The sequence below is a fragment of the Pongo abelii genome, chromosome 6 (assembly GCF_028885655.2).
Source record: "Pongo abelii isolate AG06213 chromosome 6, NHGRI_mPonAbe1-v2.0_pri, whole genome shotgun sequence".
NCBI lineage: Eukaryota > Metazoa > Chordata > Mammalia > Primates > Hominidae > Pongo > Pongo abelii.
The window spans coordinates 62,053,811-62,072,924 of record NC_071991.2 but is presented as its reverse complement, the minus strand read 5'-3'; the positions used below and the strand labels follow the sequence as shown (position 1 = coordinate 62,072,924).

Sequence of the window (19,114 nt, the reverse complement as noted above, 5' to 3'; positions counted from 1 at the left end):
CTGGGATAGGAGTGCTAGGAAAGCAGGGAGGAAAGAAAAGTAGAATGAAGGAAAGTATAAAGAGGGGTCAAAGAATCCAGTCAGTGCTAAGATATATGACCCAGGAGAAAAGAGGGGTGCTAATGACAAGAACGCAAAGACTGATGCAAAGGGCTCCTGGGGATGCTTCAGAATTTTGGCAAGCCTCCTCTGTCCCTACTTTTTGTAGGCTTTCCTCCTTCCGGATACTTTAGTACTCCTTCACTGTGAGCACACAGAGAGAGATCTTGGAAGGCAGGTGGAAAGAAGCAGAATAAATTTCAGGAGAGAGTAAAAGTCAGGTGAAGGGAATAAAAATGAGACTTAGCCTAATATCCAGAAAAGGAATTGGACTAGATGGAGCAGGAAGAGAAATAGCTATGCAGGTGAATATACTGATGGAATTTTTAAAAGGTAGCCATTGGTCTACATATTGAAAAGATCCCTATGTTAGGAAATAAAAGGCCAATCTATAATCCTACCTATACAGCCCAGACTCTCTGGCATGAGTCCTTCCATCTCTTTGGGCCGTAGTTGGGGCTTCACTCATCAATAAGATTTATATTCCTAAGATTTAAGCTTACTTCCATTATATAAATAATTATCTTCAGACAATGTACTATAAAAGGGGAATTACCTTAATTGTTTGGAAGATGATGGCTTATGTATGTTTCTGTAACTCCCTAGCACTCTAAATTTCCTCCTGGGGTGATTCAACTACAAAGAAGAATGGCTGAAATATAGGTAGGTAGTAGATGTGGTGGTGCAAAGCATAGTGTGGAACTTGGAGTGAGTCTGTGCTAAGCACATCTTAGGCTTTGGGCTTCTGAGGAGACCATTTAGCAGTTTTGCCTCTGGATACCTTCTATCCTTATTGTTCACAAAGCTGGGAGGAAGGACAGCCCAGCAACCTAGAAAGTAGCCTGATTCCTGGCTAAGCTTGTGGCAAAGACAGTGGCCCAGCCAGGTGAGCCAAGTGCCATAGCCCAATAACTAGGGAAACGGCTTCTGCTTGCTTTCTGTTTAGCCCTGAGCATGGCTCTCAATGTCAGCTGATTGGAGAATTCCTATCTTAGTTTTCACCACCTGTCAATTCTCTGCTGCCCAGAAAGAGTCCAACAATGGGGCTTCCACAAATGCTGAAGGAACTGGTGGCAGCTGATGGAATCGGGCAAAGATCATGTAAAAAATTAAACCCAGTACCAGCCTGGCCAACATGATGAAACCCCATCTCTACCAAAAAAATACAGAAATTAGCGGAGCGCAGGCGTGGTGGCACACACCTGTAGTCCCAGCTACTCCGGAGGCTGAGGCGGGAAAATTGTTTGAACCGGGAGGCGGAGGTTGCACTCCAGCTGCATGAGACAGTGAGACCCTGTCTCGAAAAAAAAAAAAAAAAAGAAAAGAAATCCAGTAGTTTGAGGAAAAGAAAACCAAGCTAAACAGCCAAAATGAATGGCTCTTGTAAGGCAAATTTAATGTAAGAAATAGAAGGGAACAAATTAACTGGGCATGGTTGTGCACCCCTGCAGTCCAAGCTACTCCGGAGGCTGAGGCGGGAAAATCGCTTGAACCGGGAGGCGGAGGTTGCAGTGAGCGAGCCGAGATTGCGCCACTGCACTCTAGCCTGGACTACAGAGTGAGACTCTGTCTCAAGAAAAAAAAAGCGAACTTAAAAATACGATATGTAAAAATATGGTTTTGCAGTTTTTTGACATTCAATTGAATTGAAAAATAGAATAGATACTCTTAAAAATCAAACCGAAGAAGATCAAACGGGTAGTTGCCTCATGATACAAAACAAAAATGCAAAGGAAGCCACTAGTGAGAAGATAAAAGAAAGGGAAGGAAGATACAGAAACTGCAGTGTAAGGTAGGAGTTCCAGAAGGAACAGATGGAGAAAGCAATAATCAAATAAGACTACGACTTCTTTGGATTAAAAAAAAAAAAAAAAAAAAAAACTTTCGGACTAAGTTATACTGAGTATTAAACCTGATCAATGAACTAAGATATTCCTCCCTCAGATATATTCTAGTGATATTTTTCACCTTCAAAGATCAAAAGAGAGCTTACATTTGGGGTGATAAAAATATTCTGGAACTAGATAGTGGTGACTGTGGTACAACATTGTGAATGTAGTAAATGTCACGGTAAGTTTTATGTGTATTTTACCACAATAAAAAAAAAAAGTGACCCTACAGCTAGCAGGTCCCAAAAGAAACTCCTACACCCATTAGCAGTCACTCCCCATTCTTCCTCCGGCAGCCCTGGCAACCATGAATGTGCTTTCTGCCCTTATAAATTTGCCTATTCTGAGTGTTTCATATAAATTGAATCATACCAAAGGTGACCCTTTGTGTCTGGCCTCTTTGAGCACAGTGTTTTTAGGGTTCATCCATGTTTTAGCATTTATCAGTACTTCATTTCTTTTTATGGCTGAATAATATTCCATTGCATGGATATACCAAAATGTATATCCATTTACTGATGGGTGAATGTTTGAATTGTTTCCAAGCCAGCACATTTTATAGAGGAAAAGGAAAGCACTGGTTAACTTGAACAAAAAAAAATAAAAGTGCTTTCTGCCGTCTGGGACCTTGGCTGTGGATTAGGTGAGTGCATAGGTCAGACCAAAGCCCTACAGTTGGCACGGCCTGGGCCTCTCTCCATGGTTGCGGGGGCATCTCCACAGCTACTGCATGCAGTGATCATGGGGGCCCCAGCCCTGGGCTTAGGCAAGGGCACTGTGTTGTTGTACATCACCAAGCACTTCAAGCTGAGGCACCTCTCCAGCAGGGACTGCTCCAGGACAACATGCTACAGGGCACATAAATTGGTATGTTAGCCAAGGCTTTTCTTGACCAAGGGAAACTCATCCCAAATGATGTTACGACTCGGCTGGCCCTTCATAAACTGAAAAATCTCACCTAATATAGCTGGTTTTCCAAGGACACTGCCATAGGCAGAAGCCCTAGATGAGCTTATCAGATAGACACAATGATTAACTTGTATGTGCCCTTGGAGGTCATTTAAACAACACTTCACTGCTTGCTGTTCATCTAGCCAGTGGCCGAGTCAACTACATTGAATTCAACCCTCCCCAAACTGTGGGCATTGCTGATCTGACTGGGAAGCTCTCATTCGGCCTGAGAATGGTAGACCAGAGACACAGTTATCAAGAGAGTGAAGACTTATGGAGCCAGTCCCAGAACTTTACCAGAAAAAAAAAGGGATGTTGGAAACACTCTCCAGAGCAGAAACCAACAAGATTTAATGTCATGTTTATGCTTTCCTACAAACTAAGGTTCCACAAAATCAGAAAGCCCCAGTTACTCCATGAGGAGAAATGATTATAACTAGTAAGATGAGCAGAACCTCCTTGTCCTTGGATTTAGAGGCTCCTTTTCCTAAGAATGGAGCATGTATAAATAAGAATGTATGCATGTATAAGAATGTATGCATGCATAAATTCTTTGAAAATTATATTATTTCTGCAGATTTTATTCTGGATACTAATGATGTGCCAAATGAATCAGGTACTGATTCATCTTTTGAAATCATCTAATGTGTTTTATCCAGTTATCTTCTAGCAGTGTGCAATTCAAAAACATCATTGGTGTCTAAACTTTTAAAACATCTGTTAGAGCAAAATTAAAAGAGCAGTTAGTGGTCTTTTTTCTTCAGTAAGAATAAGTGGTTGATAAAATTTTCATGTTTTTCTGGAAAAGTTTTTAAAAGTTACATGTCATTTGGGGAAAATATCTCATAAGTTTTTGCACAGAGATATTTCTAGCCCCGTGGAACATGGTTTTGTGAGACATCATATCTATAAAATTCCAGAAAAACAGCAACTGGATTTACAGATCTGTTGCAAGATGCAAATTCACTGCTGCCTTTACACTAACAAATTTATAAGCTAGCCATATATGCTATATTTATTTTGTTGTTAAACATACCTTAAGTTTACTCAGAATTTTCAATTTGCTATACAATTATCAATTAGCATATGGGAATATATTACTTTAAGATGACTTGTTTTCTTTTGAAAATACATATGTGCTGAGGGATATGATTTATGTCAGAAATTGACATTGTAAGTTCTTGGATAAATTCTCACACCACAGTTGAATGACTTTTCAATGGAAAATGTAATTTAAAGACTTATTTTTTCATTTGTTACTCAGGTTTAGAAATGTATGTTTTAAGATCTACTTGCCAGTTTCTCTTTTTGATCCAAACATATGATCTGGTACCAAGAAAAAGAAAGAAAGAAAAAAGATTAAGAGTAAACCTATGGCACTATATAAAGTGAACATACTTTGTTGTTATGAAATAGAAATAATAGATCAGGCATGTTTGGGGAGTATTCCCTTTGCATAACAAACACAATTAGTAAACAGGTATAGCAACAAAAAAAATTTACATAATGGTTAACAGCGATCAGGAAAGTGACTTTCCTGAAAGAGTTATTTATTCCTGATGACATTGATACCTGGTAGTATTTGCTGCCACCCTATCTTAAGGGTAAAGAATTCTGCTGGTGAGTGTCATCTGAGCAACCATTTAAAAATCCGAATCATTTTAGATTCCTTAGTGGGACAACAAGGATGCATACTTACATACTGTGACTTGGTAGGAAAAGTGGGCCAATATGAGAGGTGGAGATAAAACTCTACTGTCTTCCATGGCATATTTACTTTTACTTGATGCTAAATCAAATGAAACAAGCCCTTGTACAGCTGTTATTAACTGCCTTTGAAAATTTGGCCCTTTTTTCCCAGGAACTTGAAATAAAAATGCCAACAAATGGTTCTTGTGTATTTCGATGGAAAAAAACTTATTTTCCTTTTCTTTTGATTGAAAAAAAATTATTGTTGATCTTTGAAAATGAATCAAAGCTTTAAAGAGGATTATAGTAGATATTTCATTCTTTATAAAACTTTCCTTAATGCCTATTTATTTTTGTGTTTGCATTTTTATTTTTGTGGGTACATAGTTGGTATATTTATGGGGTATATAAAATGTTTTGATACAGGCATGCAATGTGAAATAAGCACATCATGGAGAATGGGGTATCCATCCCCTCAAGGATTTATCCTTTGAATAACAAACAATCCAATTACACTCTAAGTTATTTTAAAGTGTACAATTAAGTATTGACTATAGTCACTCTGTTGTGCTATGAAATAATAAGTCTTATTTATTCTTTTTTTTTTTTTTGGTACCCATTAATCCTCCCCTCAATCTTCCAACTACCATTCCAGGCCTCTGGTAACCATCTTTCTACTCTCTATGTCCATGAGTTCAACCGTTTTGATTTTTAGATCCCACAAATAAATGAGAATATGTGATGTTTGTCTTTCTATGCCTGGCTTATTTCACTTAACATAATTATCTCCGGTTCCATCCATGCTGTTGCAGATGACTAGATCTCATTCTTTTTTATGGCTGAGTAGTACTCCATTGTGTATATAAACCACAGTTTCTTTACCCATTCATCTGCTGATGGACACTTACATTGCTTCCAAATCTTAACTGTTGTAGACAGTGCTGCAGCAAACATAAGGATGCGGATATCTCTTTGATATACTGATTTCCTTTCTTTTGGGTATATACCCAGAAGTGGGATTGCTGGATCACATGTTAGCTCTATTTTTAGCTTTTTGAGAAACCTCCAAGCTATTCTCCATAGTGGTTGTACTAATTTACATTTCCACCAACAGTGTATGAGGGTTCCCTTTTCTCCACATCCTTGCCAGCATTTGTCATTAACTATCTTTTGGATATAAGCCATTTTAACTGGGGTGAGATGATATCTCATTATAGTTTTGATTTGCATTTCTCTGATGCTCAAGGATGTTGAATACCTTTTCATAAGTCTGTTTGCCATTTGTGTGTCTTTGAGAAATATCTATCCAAATCTTTTGCCCATTTTTTCATTGGCTTTATTAGATTTTTTTCCTATAGAGCTCCTTATATATTCTGGTTATTAATCCTTTGTCAGATGAATAGTTTGCAGATATTTTCTCCCATTTTATAGGTTGTCTCTTCACTTTGTTGATTGTATCCTTTACTGTGCAGAAGCTTTTTAACTTGATGTGACTCCATTTGTCCATCTTTGTTTTAGTTGCCTGTGCTTGTGGGGTATTGCTCAAGAAATCTTTCCCCGGACCAATGTCCTGGGGATTTCCCCCCAGTGTTTTCTTGTTATTTCATAGTTTGAGGTCTTAGATTTAAGTCTTTAATTCATTTTGATTTGATTTTTGCATATGATGAGAGATAGGGGTCTAATTTCATTCTTCTGCATATGGATATCCAATTTTCCCAGCACTACTTATTGAAGAGACTGTCTTTTCCTCAGTGTGTATTCTTGGCACCTTTGTTGAAAATGAGTTCACTGTAGGTGTGTTGATTTGTTTCTGGGTCCTCTATTCTGTTCCATTGGTCTATGTGTCTTTTTATGTCAGTACATGCTGTTTCGATTACTATAGCTCTGTAGTATAATTTGAAGTTGGGTAATGTGATTTCTCCAGTTTCATTCTTTTTGCTTAGGGTAGCTTTGGCTATTCTGGGTCTTTTGTGGTTCCATATAAATTTTAGGATTGTTTTTTCTACTTATGTGAAGAATGTCATTGGTATTTTGATAGGGATTACATTGAATCTGTAGATTGCTATGGGAAGTATGGACATTTTAGCAATATTGATTCTTTCAATCCATAAACATGGAATATTTTCCCACTTTTTGGTATCTTCTTCAATTTCTTTTATCAGTGTTTTATAGTTTTCATTATAGAGATCTTTCACTTCTCTGGTTAATTCCTAGTTATTTAATTGTATGTGTGGCTATTGTAAATGGGGCTACTTATTTTATTTATTTTATTTTATTTTATTTTATTTTTTTGAGACAAAGTCTCGCTCTGTCACCCAAGCTGGAAATGCAGTGGTGTGACCTTGGCTTACTGCAGTCTCCACCTCTTGGGTTCAAGCGATTCTCCCACCTCAGCCTCCCGAGTAGCTGGGACTACAGGTGCATGCCACCACACCTGACTAATTTTTTTGTATTTGTAGTAAAAACTGGTTTTTGCCATGTTGGCCAGCCTGTTCTCAAACTCCTGACCTCAGGCGATCCACCCGCCTCAGCCTCCCAAAGTGCTGGGATTACAGGCATGAGCCACCACGCCCAGCCCTCTTATTTCTTTTTCACATTATTCACTGCTGGTGTATAGTAATGCTACTAATTTTTGTATGTTGATTTTGTATCCTGCAACTTTACGGAATTTATCCATTCTAATAGTTTTCTTGTGGAGTCTTTTAGTTTCTCCAAATATAAGATCATATTGTCTGCAAACAGGGATAATTTTATTTCTTCCTTTCCGGTTTGGCTGCCACTCATATCATTCTCTTGTCTGATTGCTCTAGCTAGGACTTCCAGTACTGTATTGAGTAACAGTGGTGAAAGTGAGCATCCTGGTTGTGTTCCAGATCTTAGAGGACAGGCCTTCAGTTTTTCCCCATTCAATATGATACTATCTATGGGTCTGTTGTATGTGGCTTTTATTATGTTGAGGTATGTTCCTTCTATCCTCAGGTTTTTTTTAGGGTTTTTATTATGAAAGGATGTTGAATTTTTTCAAATGCTTTTTCAGCATTGACTGAAATTTTCATACGGTTTTTATCCTTCATTTTGTTGATATGCTGTGTCACATTGATTGATTCGTATATGTTGAACCATCATTTGCATTCCAGGGATAAATCCCACTTGGTCAGGATGAATTATATTTTCAATGTGTTGTTGAATTTGGTTTGCTAATATTTTGTTGAGGATTTTTACATCAATGTTCATCAGAGATATTGGTGCCTGTAGTTTTCTTTTTTTTTATGTGTCTTCGTCTGGTTTTGGTATTAGGGTAATGCTGGCCTCATCAAATGAGTTTGGAAGTATTCCCCCCTCTTCTGTTTTTTTGGAATAGTTTGAGTAGGATTGGTATTAGTTCCTCTTTAAATATTTGGTAGAATTCATCAGTGAAGCCATCAGGTCCCAGGCTTTTTTTACTGGGCGACTTTTTATTATAGCTTCAATGTCATTACTTGTTATTGATATGTTCACATTTTGTATTACTTCCTGATTCAATCTTGGTAGGTTGTATATATCTAGAAATTTGTTCATTTCTTCTAAATTTTCCAATTTATAGGCATATATTAATAGTTGCTCATAGTAACCATTAATGATCCTTTGAATTTCTGCAGTATCAGTTGTAGTGTCTCCTTTTTCATTTCTGATTTTATTTATTTGGATCTTCTCTCTCATTTTCTAAGTCTAACTAAATGTTTGTCCATTTTGTTTTAACTTTTCAAAAAACTAACTTTTTGTTTCATTGATCTTTTGTATTTTTTTCATTTCAGTTTTATTTTTTCTCTGATCTTTATTATTTCTCCTACTAATTTTGGATTTGGTTTGCTCTTGCTTTTCTAGTTCTTTTAGATACATCATTAGATTCTTAATTTAAGATTTTTCCTCTCTTGATGTAGACACTTACAGCTATAAATTCCCTCTTAGTACTGCTTTTGCTGTGTCCCATAGGTTTAGGGATATTATCGTCATTTGTTACTTGTTTCAAGAAATTTTTCAGTTTCCTTTTTAATGTCTTCAATGATCCCCCTGGTCATTCAGGAGCATATTGTGTAATTTCCATGTGTTCGTATAGTTTACAAAATTCCTCTTGTTATTAATATCTAGTTTTATTCCATTGTGGTCAGGGGAGATGCTTGATACTATTAATGTTTTCTTTAATGTTTTAAGACTTGTTTTGTGACCTAGCATATGGTCTGTCCTTGAGAATGATCCACGTGCTGAGGAAAAGGATGTGTATTCTGTAGCTCTTGGATGAAATATTCTATAAATATCTGTTAGATCCATTTGGTCTATAGTGCAGATTAAGTCTGATGTTTGTTGATTTTCTGTCTGGAAGATCTCTCCAGTGCTGAAAGTGGGGTGTTGAAGTCTCTAGCTATATCATGCCCTTATTTGAATGATACGTGCTTTCTAAAAATGTTGTGACCTGCTAAACATGTATTATCACTAGGCTATCAGGCATACATTAGTCTTTATTAGAATAAAACAAAATTTCATAACTGTGGCTATTTGTCTTTGGTCCTTCAAGGGGCCTACTCTGTCCCACCTTCCTTTCTGCTGCCCTGATGTCTCACTGGCTTCTGAATGAATGAATGTGTAAAAATAAGTTGGTCTTAAAACAGTAAAAAAGAAAGAATATCAATATAAAACAATTTACAGGCTTTCAAAGAGAAGCAGTATAGTATATTACAAAAAATAACCATAAATTCTTTCCATCCATTTATGTCCACCCTTTTGCAATGTGACTTGGTAGCTCCTCCCATCTCCCTTGTAATCTGTGGCCATGTGACTTGCTATAGCCTGTGGAACATTAGCAAATGTGAAGTTAGCAGAGGATAGAAAAATGCTTGTGCTTTGGGATTTGCCCTCCATTGTTGCCGGGAACTCTTCTGCTGCCATGAGAAGAAGGCTAGAGACCATAGGGCAGAGATGAACTATCCCAGCTAGTGTCTACAACAAGTTACTTAGAAAAGAAAGAGAATCAGAATGCCATTAATTTTTTATCTGCAACACAAAATTAGAACATAATATCACAAGGTTGCAAATGAGAGGGAGAGAAAATTGCATTTCAAGGCATAATTCATTTGGATATTGCAAGAAAACAATCACATGTATCCCTTCTGAGAAAAGTATTAGAAGTACTGAAGCTAGCTAAGTGAGAGAGGTAAAGAGCTCAAGATAAGGATGCACTGGGTAGGTTTCTTACTTGCAAGCAAAATAAACCAAATGTTGCTGGTTTACACAGAAAGAGAATTTATGGAATGGCTAGTGAGTAACTCATAGCATTGCCCAGAAATCTCAAGTCAGATTTTAAAAAGAAGGATTTGAATAACACAAACTTGTTTAGCTAGATAACACAGAATGTTTTACCTAGTCATCAGAGAACACAGATTGTTTTCAGATACCCCTGAAGTATTTACAAGTACTGATTACCAGCCACAGAAAAGCTGGAGCACCTAACAAAGAGGAGACACAGGCCACGTCCCCTGATTACAGTGCAGTAAAACTAAAAATTAACTATGGAAGGACAGCTCTTCTCTCCCACCCCATTCTGAACACTTGAAAATTTAACCAAAGAATTATTTAGAAAATTATTTTTTAGAGATATTAAAGGTAAACTTACAGGCTATATAGAAACATGGCAATAAGCACACAATAAACTGAAATATTTGGAATATAACCAAAGTATTTCTTAGAAGAAAATCTGTAGTCTTAATTTTTTTTCCAAATAAATGTATTTATTTTTATTCTTTCTTATGTATCCTACTCAGAGAGAGAAAAATAATTTGTAAACACCTAATAAAAGTAGAAAAAAATATGATTTAATATATAAATTAGGCCAGGCGCAGTGTCTCATGCCTGTAATCCCAGCACTTTGGGAGGCCGAGGTGGGCGGATCACCTGAGGTCAGGAGTTCGAGACCAGTCTGGCCAACATGGGGAAATCGCATCTCTACTAAAAATACGAAAATTAGCCAGGCATGGTGGTGTGTGCCTGTAATCCCAGCTACGCAGGAGGCTGGGGCGGGGAAATCACTTGAACTCCAGAGACGGAGGTTGCAGTGAGCTGAGATTGCGCCATTGCACTCCAGCCTAAGTGACAGAGTGAGTGAGACTCCATCTCAAAAAAAGAAAAAATATAAATTAATAAAGTAGAGAAATAAAACTAATAGACTATAGACTTAGAAAAACTAAAGCTAAGTATTTCAAAGATTGGTACAAAATAGCCTCAGACTTAACAAGTCTTATCAAGAAGAAAATATCAAAGAACAGCATCAAGAATTAGAATTATAGATATGAAAGCAAAAGGCAGTGACCAAAATTGTCTTTTTTTTTTTGTTTTTTGACAGAGTCTCACTCTGTCTCCCAGGCTGGAGTGCAGTGGTGTGATCTCGGCTCACCGCAACCTCCACCTCCCAGGTTCAAGTGGTCCTCCTGCCTCAGCCTCCTGAGTAGCTGGGATTACAGGCGCCCACCAGCATGCCCGGCTAATTTTTGTATTTTTGGTAAAGACGGGGTTTCACCATGTTGGCCAGGCTGGTCTCGAAATCCCGATCTCAAGTGAGCTGCCCGCCTCATCCTCCTAAAATGCTGGGGTTACAGGCATGAGCCACCACGCCTGGCTAGGTTTTATGCTTTTTAAGAGAATTTTGGGCTGGGCATGGTGACTCCTAAAATGCTGGGATTACAGGCATAAGCCACCGTGCCCAGCCCAAAATTGTCTTAAAAAGCATAAAACCTGGCCAGGCATGGTGGCTTATGCCTGTAATCCCAGCACTTTGGGAGGCCGAGCGGGCAGACCACTTGAGGTTGGGAGTTCGAGACCAGCCTGGCCAACATGGTGAAACCCCGTCTCTACCAAAAATACAAAAATTAGCCTGGCATGCTGGTTGGCGCCTGTAATCCCAGCTACTCAGGAGGCTGAGGCAGGAGGACAGCTTGAACCTGGGAGGCGGAAGTTGCAGTGAGCCGAGTTCGTGCCACTGTACTCAAGCCTGGGCAACAGACTGAGACTCCGTCTCAAAAAAAAAAAGAAAAAAAAAAAAAAAGGCACGGTGGTTCACACCTGTAATCCCAGCACTTTGGGAGGCCAAGGCGGGTGGATCACGAGGTCAGGAGTTCAAGACCAGCCTGTCCAAGATGGTGAAACCCCGTCTCTACTAAAAATACAAAAATTAGCTGAGCATGGTGGCATGCGCCTGTACTCCCAGCTACTCAGGATGCTGAGGTAGGGAATTGCTTGAAACCCAGGAGGTGGGGTTTGCAGTGAGCCGAGATCGGGCCACTGCACTCCAGCCTGGGCGATAGAGCAAGACTCCATCTCAAAAAAAAAAAAAGAAAAAAGGTATAAAACCCAAAGCCAGTAACCTCAGAAACAATCAAAAAAGTAAAGATGTATTTCTTTTTTCTTTTTGAGACAGTCTCACTTTGTTGCCCCAGCTGGAGTGCAGTGGCCCAGTCTCAGCTCACTGCAGCCTCTGCCTCCCGGGTTCAAGTGATCCTCCTGCCTCAGCCTCCTGAGTAGCCGGGATTATAGATGTGTGCCACCACACTCAGCTGATTTTTGTATTTTTAGTAGAGATGGAGTTTTACCGTGTTGGCCAGGCTGGTCTCGAACTCCTGACCTCAAGAGAGCCACCCGCCTAGGCCTCCCAAAGTGCTAGGATTACAGGCATGAGCCACCAGGAAGATGTATTTCTAATTAGTGCTCCAGGCTTGAAGGCTTTGTGGGTTAATTCTATCAACCTTTCAAAGAATAGATTAATTCTTATGTTATTTAAATTGTTCTAAATCTCTAGAAAGGGGAGAAAACTTGCCAGCTCATTCTCCTGGGGTAGGGTTACCATAATACCAACATTGGATGAAGAAAGTGTGTGCTTGTATATATATGTATGTGTACAAACACATATAATATTTTAGTTTCATTGAAAAAGATTTATTAATGCTAAAAAAAAAAACCATCAAGAATACCCCTCGTGTGGAATGGTGATAGTCGGAAAGGTTATGCCTGTGTGGTGACAACGGGGACATGGGAACTCTATAATGTTTCTTCAGTTTTGCTATAAACCTAAAACTGCTTTGAAAAAATGAAGTATTTTAAAAATAATCATACTTTGCGATCAGCTAGGATTTACTTCAAAAATGACACAATGGTTCAATCATTTCAATGTCAAGAAATCTAGTAACATAATTTACTATGCTAACAAGCTGTAGGAGAAAACTGGGTACATAAACTCATAGCAGCAGATGCTGAAGGCATCTTTTGTGATTTCAATAGCCATTTCTGATGTTTAAATAAGCAAAAATAATAATCCTTAAAATAGGAATACTACTGGGTGAAACTATTAGAAGTGTACAGATACAGGCAACTTTTCACCATGAGCATCAAACATGTCATGGCATTAGTTAGTACATATTACAAAAGAGGTGGAAAATGCCAGCTAATCTAAGTTGGTTAGCAAGCATCAGCTTTGAGAACCTTTATGGCACAAATATGAAAGCATCAAAATTCATTAAATGAAGACAATGTGAAATTGAAACATGGAAAAACAGATAATGAATTGAAAAAAAAGTCAACATGATTAAGGATGCTTGCCGCATGATCACATACAAAAATAATTTGTAGTTTTATATAGAAGAGGGAGCAGAAAAGTAAATATTGTAAAGGACCAGAAAAGTAAATATTGTAGGCTTTATGGACCACATGTGGTCCTTATCCCTCCTCCTTTCCTTTCCATCTTCACTTCTCCCTTTTCTCCTCCTCTTTTTTTTTTTTTCCTTAACTTTTCAAAAAAATGTAAAATTAATTGCTGACCCTACAAAACAGGCTATGGGCTAGATTTTGCCCATAAACAGTACTTTGCAAACTCCTGACATAAAAGTTTATACCTGAATAAATTTGATGTATGTCATATTTTTAAGTGGAGCTCCTCCATGCTGCAGAAGTTGTCCCAAAGTAATCCAAAAATTCAGTGCAATTCTGATTAATATCACATGGAGATTTTGTAAAGTAGAATGTGATAAGCTTATTTTAAAATTTGTCTGCGACAGAAAATGTTTAACAATAGCCAAGAAAAGTTTGAAAACACATTGAAGGGGGCTTCTCCTACAGAATATAAAAACCAGCTGGGCGCGGTGGCTCACGCCTGTAATCCCAGCACTTTGGGAGGCCGAGGCAGGTGGCTCACGCCTGTAATCCCAGCACTTTGGGAGGCTGAGGCAGGCGGCTCACGCCTGTAATCCCAGCACTTTGGGAGGCCGGGGTGGGCGGATCACGAGGTCAGGAGATCGAGACCATCCTGGCTAACACAGTGAAACCCCATCTCTACTGAAAAATACAAAAGAAATTAGCCAGCGCCTGTAGTGGTAAGCGCCTGTAGTCCCAACTAGTCGGGAGGCTGAGGCAGGAGAATGGCGTGAACCTGGGAGGAGGAGCTTGCAATGATCCAAGATCACGCCACTGCACTCCAGCCTGGGCGATGGAGCGAGACTCCGTCTCAAAAAACAACCAAAAACAAAACAAAACAGTCTTTTATAAGACAATATAGTATTGGCACAAGAATAGACAAATCAATGAAACTGAAAGGATCCAGATTTATGAAATTTACTCAACTAATTTTTCTGAAGTCATGCTTCATCTTGAATGTATACTTGGTTTTTCTAAAAATGATTTTCTATTCTTTTATTTTCTTTCTATGTTTAGGTATAAGTGTGCTAGCGGAGTGTCTAGATTGTCCTGAATTGAAAGCAACTGCAGATGACTTTATTCATCAGCATTTTACTGAAGTTTACAAAACTGATGAATTTCTTCAACTTGATGTCAAGCGAGTAACACATCTTCTCAACCAGGACACTCTGACTGTGAGAGCAGAGGATCAGGTGACTAAATTGCCTTCTCACATTTTTCTTAATAAAAATGTCTTTATTGGTTTCTTAAAACTCATGTTTGGACGCATGACAAGGGAAAGAGTCATATTAGGAAAGAATATGTTCTTTACATTAAACAGAGTATTGCAATCTTAGGTGCTTGCCAGGCTGGCTCTTTGAGAAATAGGCCACTTCATAGAGATAAAACCATTGGGTACCATGGGAGGCAGAACAATGCCTTCCCCAAAGATGTCCACTTCCCAATCCCCAGCATCTGGAATATACCTATGTGGCAGATAGGACTTTGCATATGTGACTAAGTTAAGGATTTTGAGATGAGATTATCCAAATGGGTCCAGTGTAAACATAAAGATCCTTAAATTTGGAAGAGGGAAGCAAAAGAAGGCAGCGTCAAGTAGTGCAATGTGAGAAAGACTTGACTGGTCATTGCTGTCTTTGAAGGTGGAAGAGGACCATAAGCCAAGGAATGCAGGTAGCTGCTAGATGCTGGAAAAGGCAAGGAAATAGTTTCTCCTATAGAGTCTCCAGGCAGACACGCTGGTTTTAGTCCACTGTGACCCATTTTGGACTCTGACCTATAGAACTGTCAGATAAACTGTCAGAAGTGTAAGCTGGGTGCAGTCATTTGGGAGCTGGAACACTTTATTTCATTCATTCATTCATTCATTCATTCATTTATTGAGATGGAGTCTCGCTCTGTCGCCCAGGCTGGAGTGCAATGGCGTGATCTCTGCTCACTACAAGCTCCTTCTCCCGAGTTCACGCCATTCTCCTGCCTCAGCCTCCCCAGTAGCTGGGACTACTGGTGCTCGCCACCGTGCCTGGCTAATTTTTTGTATTTTTTAGTAGAGATGGGGTTTCACCGTGTTAGCCAAGGATGGTCTCGATCTCCTGACCTCGTGATCCACCCGCCTCAGCCTCCCAAAGTGCTGGGATTACAGGCGTGAGCCACCGTGCCCGGCCTTATTTATTTTTTTGAGATGGAGTCTCACTCTGTTGCCCAGGCTGGAGTGCAGTGGCGCGATCTCAGCTCACTGCAACCTCTACCTCCCGGGTTCAAGTGATTCTCATGCCTCAGCCTCTCAAGTAGCTGGGATTATAGGCATGTGCCACCAAACCCTGCTAATTGAGATGGAGTTTCACCATGTTGGCCAGGCTGGTCTCAGACAGGTTACCTGCCCACCTCAGCCTCCCAAAGTGCTAGGATTACAGGTGTGAGCCACCATGCCTGGCTGTGGGAACACTTTAATATGCAGACTCACTTAATCTCTGTTTTCAGCCCCACATCCTTCTCTGTATTTTAAGCCACTAAGTTTGTGGTACTTTGTTACAGCAGCAATAGAAAAGTAATATAGGTACTATAAGATCATATGTTTTAAGTTGCTTTTGTTCTAAAAACAAAAATTTGCATTTAGCAATGTTCTTTTGCCCAGACTTCTTCGTGGCCCAGAGTATCAATTTGCAAATTGACAGGTTGGACCTGGAGGACCTCACTAGATAAACAGAAAAAATTTACTTCCATGATCAAAATTGGTTGACTTATATGCAGTATGGAAAAGGAATAACAAGTAACGTTACACTGGAGAAACGTGATAAACACTACCTGCAGATGGTCAGCATTAGCATCATCAGTGATGTCATGTTGATAGTATGCACACTTGATGTAATGAAAATGCCATTCAGCTCTATGATCGTCCTCCTAAAAAAACCTCAGTCTAATAAGTAACACATCAGATAAACCCGTATTGAAGGACATTCTCAACAAAATACCTGACCAGAACTCAAAACTGTCAAGGTTGTCAAAAACAAGGAACGGCTGAAAAACTGTCACAGTCTAGAAGATTCTAAGGTTTAATGACTACATGTAATGTGTTGTTCTTTATAGTATTGTGGAACAGAAAAATAACACTAGATAAAAACTAAAGAAATCCAAAAAAATATGAAATTTAGTTAATGTGTCAATATTGGTTCATTAGTTGTGACAAATATACCACACTAATGCAACACCTTAACAACTGGGGCAGGGTATATGGGAACTCTTTGTGCTATCTCTGCAACTTTTCTATAAATCTAAAACTATTCTAAAATGAAAAAATTTGTTTAAAAAAAGACCAATTCCCATAAAAAAAATTAACTCAGAAAGAGATCAGAAGTTGGGCCTTATTAATATCACCCGAAAATTTATTACAAATATCACCCCAAAATTAATTTAATGGGTATGGGAGATGTGTGTGTATATGAAGCAATTGATTTTTGGGGGGGTGTTTAATGATTTGTAAGTTAAATTATGTTGAGAAACTTGGACTTGTTCAGTGCAGTTAAATGAAGCAACAGTATTATTTTGGAAGACAATTCTTTTAAATATCCTGTAATTTATTTTTAAGTATAGAATTCTTTATACCTTAAAGTTTCTAAAAAGCAGATAAGTCTATCCATTCATAATGCAGAAATATAATATTGAAATAAAATCATGGATGACCTTCATATCTCCTGGAATGGACGGCCTCTTGAGAAATTAACCTGTTTTCCTGGTACTAAACTAAATGAGTATATGTTGAAACTTTTGTTGACTGATAGTTTTTTTTCAGTGCAACGTATATCATGTCTTTGTCTGAAAAGGAAGCTATCTTTTTTTTAATCATAAATTCAACATCCTCCCTGTCATTACATTACATAATAGTAGTTAGTTCTAAAAAACATATTACCTACAAGACTCACTAGAGCAGTATGTAAGCTGTTCTGAAGAACCAGCAAGTGTCCAGAGATGAAAAATACTAGGAATAAGTGGTTATCTCCTTATGAAGTTCCCTCCCTTCAATGTGAGAGTAAACATAGGTAATTGGAAATGTTGCTGTCTTCTAAGAACTTTACTGTGCTGTTTTTCCCCCTTAGGTTTATGATGCTGCAGTCAGGTGGTTGAAATACGATGAACCTAATCGCCAGCCATTTATGGTTGATATCCTTGCTAAAGTCAGGTTTCCTCTTATATCAAAGAATTTCTTAAGTAAAACGGTACAAGCTGAACCACTTATTCAAGACAATCCTGAATGCCTTAAGATGGTGATAAGTAAGTTGCCTTAATATCCATTTATAACCTGATCATGTAGCCAGTTTCACATGGGCTTAAAACCCTTTAGAATGGATTAGACTCAGTAGCCAGGGAGAAACATTCAAGATTTTGCTCTTCTAGATAGTTAATCCCTTGGGTTTCTGAACTGTACAGCTGGAAGGGACTTGGCCTCAACCCTTATTTTATAGGGGTATATATGATAGAAGGTACAAATTACTTATGCTTTTTCTACTCTTGTGTACAATAACTTTCATGCACTTTTGTTTCTAGTGTTTCCTTTTTTATTTTACTCAGCCAAGTAGTGTACTGTGATCACATTTTCTTTCTTAAACAGTATTTTGTCTTTTTTGGCCCAGAGATAAATATTGCCACATCGTTTTCATTTGCTTCCATTTTCTTGCTTGCTGGCTAAGTCCCAACCCCTCAACACCTTTGTAAAATGCCACCTAATAAAATTGTCTGTACAATTAAACAATCTGTTGCTTTTCTTTCTTGGAAACATGCCTTGTAGAACCTTCTTTCTAACCATTCCAATATGAACTGTTTGCTCTCTAGGCCTGAGGCACAGTTCTGGTCCTAGGGTTTCCTTCTGCACAATCCTGGGAAGCCATTTCACTCCTCTCCTGTTAGATCGGTTGTCTTCTTGGATCCTGGCTGTCCTCTATGTTAATTCTTTTTGTTTGATGCAACATATCCTCTAAAAGGTTCCTGATAGAGTATATTATCAGTAAATATTTGGAGGCTTGACAAATCTCATATGTTTATTTTATCATAAAATATTGAAGGAGGCTGGGCACAGTAGCCCACAACTCTAAAAACAGCATTTTGGTAGGTCAACACAGGAAGATTGCTTGAGGTCAGGAGTTTGAGATTCACCTGGGCAACATAGCAAGATTCCAACTCTACAAAAAAAAAAAAAAAAACTAGCCGGGCGTGGAGGCCTGTGCCTGTGGTCCCAACTACTCCAGTGGCTGAGGCAGGAGGATTGCTTGAGCCCAGGAGTTTGAGGTTACAGTGAGCTCTGATCCTGCCACTGTACTACTCCAGCCTGGGCAACAGAGTAAGACCTTGTCTATTTGAAAAAAAAAAGAAAGAAAGATAGTTAAACTGAAGATAGAATTATGCTGAAAATCATTTTCAGTTAGAATTTATCTTCTAGCTTCCAGTGTTATTTTGAGAAGTCTAGTGCCAATCTGATCCTTTTCTTTCTTTTTTTTTTTTTTTTTAATTATCCATCTTTGTCTCTTGGCCTTTTTCTGAGAGAGAACTTGATTTTTTTCAACCTTTTATTTCAGCTATAATTTTTAATTTCTGGAGTTTTTATTCTCTAATTTATTATTTCATGGCTGCAATATCTTAACACTCTAAAGTAGTCTTTGTAGTGCTTTTGAAGTTTTCTTATGTTGTCTGTATTTTCTGTATTATTTTGAGTTTTCTTTTCCTTTTTTTATTGGAAGCTTTTCTTAAATATGTGGTTTTATATCATATGAGGGTGAGTTATTACA

At 38.4% G+C, this 19,114-nt stretch overlaps 1 protein-coding gene and 1 pseudogene across 7 annotated transcripts in view; both read left to right on the top strand.

Annotated features, from left to right (window-relative positions):
- Nucleotides 1-19,114, top strand: part of KLHL7 (kelch like family member 7) — a 68,984-nt gene that overhangs the window by 20,493 nt on the left and 29,377 nt on the right. For all 7 annotated transcript variants that reach the window (XM_002818151.5, XM_024249923.3, XM_063725737.1 and 4 more), the window contains 2 exons: nt 14,355-14,530; nt 17,432-17,606. In XM_002818151.5, the coding sequence (XP_002818197.1) occupies nt 14,355-14,530; nt 17,432-17,606 (351 nt within the window). The remainder of the gene's footprint in view (nt 1-14,354; nt 14,531-17,431; nt 17,607-19,114) is intronic.
- On the top strand, nt 769-12,621 carry LOC129060363 (GTP:AMP phosphotransferase AK3, mitochondrial-like; annotated as a pseudogene).